General features: G+C 50.3%; 1 protein-coding gene across 1 annotated transcript in view; it reads left to right on the plus strand.

Annotated features, from left to right (window-relative positions):
• LOC119096576 (annexin A3) overlaps window positions 1–7,112 on the plus strand; it is a 7,402-nt gene extending 290 nt beyond the window's left edge. The window contains exons 2-6 of the mRNA XM_037219480.1: window positions 248–430; window positions 2,208–2,414; window positions 4,243–4,398; window positions 4,773–4,961; window positions 6,993–7,112. Of these exons, the coding sequence (XP_037075375.1) occupies window positions 248–430; window positions 2,208–2,414; window positions 4,243–4,398; window positions 4,773–4,961; window positions 6,993–7,112 (855 nt within the window). The remainder of the gene's footprint in view (window positions 1–247; window positions 431–2,207; window positions 2,415–4,242; window positions 4,399–4,772; window positions 4,962–6,992) is intronic.
• The last annotated feature ends 3,214 nt before the right edge of the window (window positions 7,113–10,326 follow it).

Raw genomic sequence — 10,326 nt, forward strand, 5'->3', positions numbered from 1 at the left:
GCTTCCGCAAAAATATTGAGACAATTGTCCATTCCTGATGGGAAAAGTCATGGGTGAATAGGCTGTGCCAAAGCAAACATGGTCACGAAACGCAGGTCGGTACAAACCTTTCGCCGCAGCCACCTTGTGAGCCTGTGCCGCAAGGAGAACGCATGTACACTAGGCCCAACCATCATCCTCTCTGACAGGCGGGAGTGCGCGGGGAGCTAACCTCCTGCACGCCTCACCCGCCACGTGCTGCTCGCAGGGCGGCACCATAAAGCCCGAGGGCGTCCTCAGCGAGCCAGACGCCGACAAGCTCGGCCGGCGGCTGCACAAGTCAATGAAGGGCGTCGGCACCGACGAACGTGTCATCATCGAGATCCTGACCAAGCACAGCGCCGCAGATCGCAAGACTATCGGCTCCTGCTACAAGATGAAGTTTGGACGGGTAAGATGCGACCTGACCGCTACAACGTGCAGTTCGGAAGGGTAAGATGTGACCTGAACGCTACAACGTTCAGTTCGGACGCGTAAAATCGGTCTGGCCGCTACAAGGTTCAGTTCGGACGCGTAAAATGCGGTCTGGCCGCTACAAGGTTCAGTTCGGACGCGTTAAATGCGGTCTGGCCGCTACAAGGCTCAGCTCGGACGGGTGAAATGCGGTCTGGCCGCTACAAGGCTCAGCTCGGACGCGTAAAATGCGGTCTGGCCGCTACAAGGTTCAGTTCGGACGCGTAAAATGCGGTCTGGCCGCTACAAGGTTCCGTTCGGACCCGGAAAATGCGGTCTGGCTGCTACAATGCTCAGCTCGGACGTGTAAAATGCGGTCTGGCCGCTACAAGGTTCAGTTCGGACTCGTAAATGCGGTCTGGCCGCTACAAGGTTCTGTTCGGACGCGTAAATTGCGGTCTGGCCGCTACAAGGCCCAGCTCGGACGCGTAAAATGCGTTCTGGCCGTTACAAGGTTCAGTTCGGACGCGTAAAATGCGGTCTGGCCGCTACGAGGTTCTGTTCAGACCCGTAAAATGCGGTCTGGCCGCTACAAGGTTCTGTTCAGACCCGTAAAATGCGGTCTGGCCGCTACAAGGCTCAGCTCGGACGCGTAAAATGCGGTGTGGCCGCTACAAAGTTCAGTTCAGACGCGTAGAATGCGGTCTGGCCGCTACAAGATTCAGTTCGGACGCGTAAAAATGCGGTCTGGCCGCTACAAGGCTCCGTTCGGACGCGCAAAGTGCGGTCTGGCCGCTACAGGCTCAGTTTGGATGGGAAAGATGCGGCCTGGTCTCTGCAGCGTGGAAAGATCAGGTAGGGGATTTCTGGTGATAGGTATAATGGTGAAACGGTACGTTTAGTAGACGTGTAAGTTTTGTGGATGTAAGGTTGGGTTTGGCTGCATAGATTACCGATGGGGAAACTACACAATGGTCAGAGACACCTTTCTATTCAGGGCCACCAGGCCAATCGTCTAGCTAGAATGTCACGGGGCTGGTATAATAAGTTAGACAATACAAGCTAAGAACTCCAATCAACCGCAGCGCTTTCCATGCAAACTTTCCCACTACAAGTACCTCCTAACGTACTGAAATACACAATTGCATGAGCGTAGGTAATTTGACCTTGAATATTTGACTGTGCATGTCCAGAAATGCAGATTAATGCAACTGAAATCGCCTTTAATCGGCTTGAAAACTTTTTATCGGCTGAAATTGTATTGAAAATTGTATTTATATTGAAAAATTGGATCGGCTACACCCACAACCTCAGGGCACGTAAGCGCAGCGTGACGGTCGAAAGACAGGCAACTTGTCCAGCCTACTGACCCGGTTCCAGGCACAAGTCATACACCACGTTTACGATGAGGGCCACTGTACGCATGTATACATTGGAGAGGCAAGGGCCCGAAATTCATGCGAAGGTATGCGTTCCACCGGCATTCTGGTTTCAGTAGCTCTCGATCCCTGATGCCTTCGGCACGAAGGCCAATGAATTTGAGCGTCTTCCATTCTAGCTTGCCCGCATGCGAACTCTGGGCTGCTGCAGTTTTGACCCTCGCCACCGTGCCGACAGGATCTGAATGCGGGTTCTGACCTCGCCACCGTGCCTAAAGGATCTGAATGCAGTTTTGACCTCGCAACCGTGCAGACAGAATCTGAATGCAGTTCTGACCTCGCCACCGTGCCTGACAGGATCTGAAGCAGCTTTGACCTTGCCACCAGTGCCGTCAGGACCTGAAGGATGACCTGAAGGCGGAGCTTGGAGGCAACTTCGAGTCGGCCGTGCTGGCGCTGTGCGAGTGGGACAACCATTACCTGGCGCAGTGGTGCCGAAAGGCCATTCGGGGCCTCGGCACCGACGAAAGCACGCTCATCGAAATTCTCTGCTGGCTGCAAGCGGGATATGGTGGCGCAGGTGGACGCCGCCTACAAATACCGGTGAGTAAGCCAGGGGTGATCGAGGGGTCTGCAAGCGCCTGAGTGGGTCAGGTGCCGCGATGGGTCTACAAGCACCGGGAGTGTGGAAGGGGACATAAATATATAGGTCTACACGTCCGGTGAGTGAGTCAAGGGACTGCGGAGGGCCTGTATCGGGAGGAGCAAGGGGCTAGTCGGCTAGAGACCGTCGAGGCGTCTACAGGTGCGTTCTGTGGGCCAAGGGACATCGAGGAGTATCCAAGCACCGTGAGCGAGTGAGGGGCCGTGGAAGGGTCGCAAGCATCGGGAGTGGGGCGGGACGGGTGGTGGTAGTGATGGATGGGGGAGGGGGCAGAAGCCGACTTCTCCGACGCGGCCAGTTGCTTAGATCGCGAGGAGGGAGTGCAAACGACCACCACCCGGAGGCTTCCGTTCACTTCTCTGTGGTGCTGGTATGACGTCATGACATTGGGTGCAGCAGTTAGACTTCAGTTTATGGCGAGCATTCGTGTGCACGCCGCACATCTTAAAGCAATCTACTGATTTCTCCGATTCAGACTGAAATCGTTACTCCTGGATTTCGCGATCCAGAAACGCCCATGTTGGTCCTATTAACGTCGCTGATGACATCACAGATCAGAAAGCACAACAAATATACACATAAGCGATGACGTTCAACATATGTGCAAAGGTGCGTTGAAGTGCGAGGAATTGCCAATTTGCTTCTCTAATACCTGGCTAGGCTGCACAAATCGCGCTCATCCGAATATAGAATTAACTAATGACAGTCGAGTACTTGAAAAGGTCAAATATCGATCTATTAACCAATATCTAGTGCTACACACGTCTGGGGATTGCAGCTGGACGACAGTATCAAACTTTTGAAATAATTTCGAAATGCGTATCCGAGTAATGGCTTGCGTCATTGTTGGGCGCAGCCTAGTGGTAGAAAACGTTAAGCAGCATTTCCAGAAATTGGCCACAAATTGTCTTTCTAAAGGGTAGCCCAATGACACTAACCAAGCCGGCGATAATTTCAACATATGTAGGGTGCGCAACATAATCCCAAGTTGACCAAGAGTGACTGCAAACGTAAGGACATGCGAGGGAGCCCCTGCAGTGCTTCAATCCCGACAGAATCATCGTAAAGATCACACAAAGTCCAATCTGTGCCTTGTTGTTGTAATTCACTGCAGCCTTAGCAAAAAGGCAAGACACATGATCCATTAGCAGTGTTCTGGCATGAGCCTGGGGGAACGTGGCTATAAGGCTGTCAACCTCAGGCAATACGCCTACACCGAACACAGGCCACTGCGTTCTGCAGCAATGATTGCGTTATAAAGGATTCGTTACACCGTTGTATTTCAGAAGCAGAAAGCTGCGAGACCGTAACATGTTGTGGTGTCTAGCCTCGTTTGAAACAAACCGTGGTTGACCCCGCCGCAGTGTTTGACCGTTAAAGTGAACCCACCGCAGTGTTTGACCGCAGACGTGACCTCGCCGGTTTGTTTGACCGTTGACGTGACCCCGCCTGTGTGTATGACCGTTGACGTGACCACGCCTGTGTGTTTGACGGCAGACGTGACCCCACCGGTGTGTTTGACCGCAGACGTGACTCTACGGCGGTGTTTGACCGCAAACGTGACCTCGCCGGAGTGTTTGACCGCAGACGTGACCCCGCCATGGCATTTGACCGCAGACGTGACCCGTCGCAGTGTTTGACCGCAGACGTGACCCCGTCGCAGTGTTTGACCGCAGACGTGAAATCGCCGGAGTGTTTGACCGCTGGCGTGACTCCACCGCGGTGTTTGACCTGTGACGCAGCCCCGCCGCAGCGTTTGACCACTAGCATGGCTCCACCACAGAGTTTCGCCGCTCGCTGGAGGAAGACATCGAGTCGGAGATGGGTGGCGACGTCAAGCGCCTGATGGTTGCGCTGCTGCAGGACGGCAGGGAAAACGACGACGTCGGCGTCAGCCCGCAGCGCACCAAGGATCTGGCCCAGGTCAGTGTTCGGCAGAGACCGGCAGCACATGTACTGCATGGGCTCAGGCCGATCCTCGAAGTGCTATTACTGGTGAGCAAGCTTTGCACCATGAATGCATTCGATTGATGGCGAAACTAACCAGGATTAGGACCTAACCAGGATTACCTCCAACTTCACTTGCCGCACTCCAACACTGCGTTGCCCGACACAACTTGAAAGATGCATGCGATCAACCTTGCAGCTGCTGAACATATAGGATCGCAGCCTACCTGCGTGACATGCCACCTCACAGTCGCATGCAAATATTCCTGTATTTGACTGACTGACTGACTGACTGACTAACGACTGGCATGGTACCACAGTCGGCTGACATATATCGGTCGTGTTTACAGGAGCTGTATGAGGCAGGAGAAGGCATGAATGGCGGGACAGACGAGGAGACGTTTATCCGGATCTTCTGCACAACGAACTACCCCCAGCTCAAGAAAACGTTCGAGGAGTACAACAAGTTTGCGGATAATTCGATAGAAAATGCCATCGAGAAGGAGTTTTCAGGAGCCCTGAAGGATGCTCTTGTGGCTGTAGGTGAGGAGTGCCGATGCATAACACGTGCGTTTTCACCAAAACTGTTATGTCATAATGGTTCATAATGGTAAGCCTGGCAACACTACACACGTAGTCACAAACAAAATTTGCACTGCATGCCTTCGTGAAAACTGCTGTTCGTGGAAAGTTTGGGGATATGGCCGAAAGCCATCGGTAGAAGTTGAACATAAATTTCGTTTAATGTCCCAGCGGCTGTCACACAATACATTCTGTTTGCATCAACGAAAGCAGTGGTGAACCTGTGTGTGCAGCTTCATAAATTTCTCAAATTACTTAGAACTAGCAGACTCAAAGATCTAAAACGATTAGATGCCAGATAAATAGGACAGGGAAGGAACAGACCATTATCGCTTGTGCCGAGAAGTCCACTGGTACCGGGTGGTTCAATTCACGAAACCAGGATTCTAGGAACCAGGAATCCTAACCAGGATTACCTCCAGCTTCACTTGCCGCACTCCGTTCTCCAGCGCACTGCTCACTGTTGAAGATGTCTATCGAAGAGAGCATTGGAGGCCCACTGACACGGCGAGTCCCCAGCGAAAGTGCTTTATCGCAACACGCACACAACGCCACGTAAAGAATCGCTGGTCGCACTCATCGCCGCCATCTTATCGCTTTGATCTCGCCGATAATTACTCCGCTACTCCGTTCTACCCGATTCGTATCGAGGAATGCACGTGCACGCTTAGGCCAGCGTCACATCAGGGCGCGCACCGAGCTTAGAGCGACGCTTCCCGTATTCGAGGCCTACGACGTGCCGCCTAGTCACGTGACATTTACGTCGCCACCCGCCCCGGCCAAACCCGCCCAGGGCACGCCAAGGTCAAGAAAGGTCACCGTACAACTGCGCACACGAGGAACTCGGGAGGGTGGGCGTGTGTGTGTGGTGTGTGTGTGTGTGGTGCGTGTGCGTGTGGTGTGTGTGTGTGTGTGGTTGTGTGTGTGTGTGTGTGTGTGTGGTGGTGGTGCGTGCGTGCGTGCGTGGTGTGTGTGTGGTGTGTGTGTGTGTGTGTGTGTGTGGGTGTGTGTGTGTGTGTGTGTGTGTGTGTGTGTGTGTGTGTGTGTGTGTGTGTGTCTGCATGCTTGTGTAGGTGCGTTTATGTGTGTTTATATTTTTGTGCGAGTGTGTGGATGCGTGTTTGTATGGTTGTGTAGGAGTGTGCATGTGTGTTTGTATGTTTGTGTAGGTGTGCACACGCGTGTTTGTGTACGTGCGGGTTTGAAAATAATTGGACTGCCATGTACTTCTCATTTCACTAACTATGGCTTCCGCATTACCATGCGTTGTGCTGTGTCTGTTTCAGTGCTGTGCGTCAAAGATCAGAACAATTACTTTGCTAAGGTGCTACACGATGCGATGAAAGGTGCCGGCACTGACGACGACACACTCATCCGCATATTGGTCACACGATCAGAGGTTAGTGAGTGGTTGGGAAGAGGTTACAGTCCGTGAATGTCTTACGAGGTCACAGGACTGGTCCTACCATACGAAACCAGGGGTTTGCGGTTTGCCTCGGATGATAGATACTAAGAAATAGTCAATAACGTCAGCGGATATATTGCGGGGCCGTGTCCGTGACGCGTGAATGAGGACAACGTCCCATAGCCAACGAACAGTACACTGTATCTCCCGAATTGATTGATATGGTTCACTCGAGGTAACAGACGTTATTGGTGAGCGCTAGGTTACGTCTATCAATAAGTTCACGGATTGATACTGCAATGGATTTGAAGGCCACTGGTTAGCACAATTCCGCAAGTCTTCAATAACGGGAGCAGGGCGCTGGTCATTGAGATGCTATCTACTTACCAAATGTCACGTGACATGGAAACTAGACTTCAAAGGCAGGACATCTTAAATGAGGGATTTTGTTCGTTAGTTCGTAATGCATTCTAGCCATATGCTCCAGCTGAGTTCGCTTAAAACTCGACCCGCCCCCGCGTGCTCTCGAAACTGAAAGTGCATTCTTGGTTCTCATGCAATGTTATGACAACTACGTCCTCAGATCGACTTGGAGGACATAAAGGAGGCCTTCAAGAAGGCCTACAAGAAGACGCTGGCCGAGGCGGTCACGTCAGAGACATCCAGGGACTACCAGAAGATACTGCTGGCCATCATCAAGTAATGAGCGCACCTGAAGTGCTGCTCTCTGGAAGCGGTCAGCTGAGGAACTGCGCAATCGCAGCCAATCGGCCTGTGCTGTGAACAGGTGTTATCTGTGACCCCGGCCGTGCGTGTTACGCTGCCCCTGACTCCAAGAACGAGGCATGTACTGCATTTGATTGTTTGAAAATTGATTTGAACCTTACTGATGAGACCTTTCACGTAGGCGGTGTGGCGGGATGCGGCAGCACCGCCCTGTGTGTGGCGTGTGCGGGATCGGCCGCTGCTCCGTCCGCGTTCCAGCGAAGGGAGCACCGGCACACATCAGTAGCCAGCCGGTGCCATCCAGCCTATTGCTGTGGAAGCTCCAGCCTTTTGCTGCAAAGCCATCCGTAAACCAGAGCAAATCATGCGATGATATCGGGCTATAACCAGTGCCAGGATTCTGACAAGTCCTTGACATTCTTAGGGATCTGCAATAACTCTGGACAGCGTGGAGACGTGCGCAATGAATGCTGCCTCTTGTCACACATCTCGTGTTACACCACACTATGCATAGACTTTGTGTGCCACAAGTGTTGCGATTTAATTCCCGCCTGGTGCGAAACGTGTTGCGTGCAGTGAATTGCAATACATTTCCTATAATTTGACCGTCTCTGGACCATGCTGCTTCGTCTGCGCGCACGTACCATCGGAAGCAGCCATTCGTACGCTTAGTTACAGGAACGCTTGGTGCTTATAAGAAATGTCGTGGCAGTGGGTTTAATCACCTGGAGGCAATGTGCACAAGCATTGTCTGAGGTGAAAATCGAAACCCACGAGCTTAAGTCATTGGAGGTAACTATAAACTGGAACAAATCTTGACATCGTAATTTTTGCGCATAAAAAGTCCCGTCGCATCACGCAGAACACTATCAGGTTTGGACGGATATGTAGACTCCTTTTTGCGTCACCTGAACTCACTCTGTCAGCCACCGTGCGTACGTTTTGATTGACATCTCCATTCAGCCTTTGGCAGTCATCTGCTAGAACGGCTTCGTTTTCAGACGCATTCAGTGGATCGGATGGCATGCGTTACTAGCTGTTTATCTCTCGTCGAACAAGCGGAACTTCAATATACAAAAAGTCATTGACTGAGGCGCGGCTGGCCGATTATCCTCTCTTTTAAGACAGTCCAGCTCTTCCTGCATTGTCTGGCCATAGCTTCACGTTGCCCGATCTGATTAGAAAGTTGACCTTTCCTGTTAGCAGCTGTAAGATATTAACTTTTTCAGCTGGGCATGCATTTGTTGACGTAAGAGCTCCGGTGTGTGTATCTCTTTTGGTGAATGACTAGATTGTCACATCTCTTTCTGTGCATACCAGCCCAAAATTTTCGGGGTACAAATTTGACTTAACACGTGCTCAGGTGAGGGTGGGGGGTCAAATTGACCCCCCCCCTCCGAAGGTTTTTCCCGAATGGTTTCCGAACGACGCGGAGTGGCTGTGCCAAACTTTGCATAGCTATATGAAATTGAATAGCGGATCGTTTGACATCAAAAATTTAGATGTATATTGTAACGTCGCTGACCTATGGCAGGTCAAATTCAGGCCATGGTTTTAGCGAAGGCAATTTCTAGGGAATCGTCCAATCTGATACAATAACGGAGTGTTTGACGAGGCCATACATCTCTGAGATGCTTTCTTAGGCCCCACAAATATTGAATGAGCAAATTACATTTCCCTAAGGTTAGGTGTGAAGGTCAGACCAAGGTCAAAACCAACCTTTGTATTACTCTAAGGCTTGCTTGCTGTATGAGATAGTTTGTGGTGTTCATTTCGAATTTATTGACAGCGGGAACCGCATTAGACATCTTCTATTGACTTCTTACAGGTCAGAACAGGTCATGGACCTAAGATGACCCGGGTCGACATGCCTAGCGTAATCATTGTCGCTTATTTAGATGCGAAACTCAGGGCAGTCTTGTATGATTATGGTCGCCAGGACCTTTAAAAGCTCAAACACGATCACTTATCTCAAATGGGTTTACGACCTTTTGCTCAGAAACAGTTGCCTAGGTTTTGGGGACACTTTAGAGACCAATCTGTAAATTTACCTTGTTTGACCTTATTTTTTACCTTAAGGTCATGACCTGTAAAGCTCAAACTTTGACCAAAGTGAGTTCACGTACAGGTCAAGACACACTAAATTTGGTGCCTCTAGCTTTCTTAGCTCCCGAGATCTCAAGTGGGGTCAAATTGACCCCCCCCCGAGCAAAGGGTATCTAGCCGGCCACCCGGGCGCGTGTTAAGCGTTGTGTTTTTGATATTCAGCCCTTCATAAAAGGTCGTGTTTAGACATCAAGGTGGTGTCTGAACCAACATTTTTTTAATGGTCACTGCGCCCGTGGTGTTTACACCATTTTATTGGAACTAAGGCGGTTGAGATTAGAATGTGTATGAATGCCACGTATCTTAATAAATTTGAGAGAGATGATTGTAGGCAGTTCCAAAGAAGGTAAAAAGTGATGAGCATCAGTTCTTTTTGTTCTTTGTGTCTATGCTGAGGAATATAGGCGTAAATAGCAAACCATTTCGTTTGATTCCATATTCATAGCTTTTGTTCTCCTAGGAACTGTGCGTGATGTTTTTACGAATTATATGTATACATTTATACATATACTTTCATATATGCATGCACATATATGCTGTCATATATATATATATATATATATATATATATATATATATATATATGTATAAAATGCAAGCACATATGACAAACCCCCATATGTTGTGCAAGGGCAGATCTAGGTAAACGAGGCACCATTAGCGCTAATTTTCTTTGTCAAACCGCCATTTGGTGAACTATAAACTCACGTTGTAACACGCGCCCGGTTGGCCGGCTCGATGCCCCTCGCTTGGGTGGGGGGTCAGTTTGAGACCCCCCCCGCTGAGATCTCGGGAACTAAGAAAGCTAGTGACACCAAATTTAGAGTGTGTTGACCTGTACGTGAACTCACTTAGGTCAAAGTTTTAGGTTGCTAGGTCATGACCTTCGGGTCAAAGAAGGTCGGATAACAACAGACAAAGGTCAAGCTCCAGGTTGGTCTCCAAGCGCCCCCAGAACCTAGATAGCCGTTTCTAAGTAAAAGGTCACATGCTCATTCAAGGTCAGTAACCTTGCTTGATCTTTTGAAGGCCGAGGCGACCAAAATCTTGCAAGTTTGCTTTGAGCTTTGCATTTGACTAAGCGA

The sequence above is a fragment of the Pollicipes pollicipes genome, unplaced genomic scaffold (assembly GCF_011947565.3).
Source record: "Pollicipes pollicipes isolate AB1234 unplaced genomic scaffold, Ppol_2.1 Scaffold_4295;HRSCAF=5057_pilon_pilon_pilon, whole genome shotgun sequence".
Classification (NCBI taxonomy): Eukaryota; Metazoa; Arthropoda; class Thecostraca; order Pollicipedomorpha; family Pollicipedidae; genus Pollicipes; species Pollicipes pollicipes.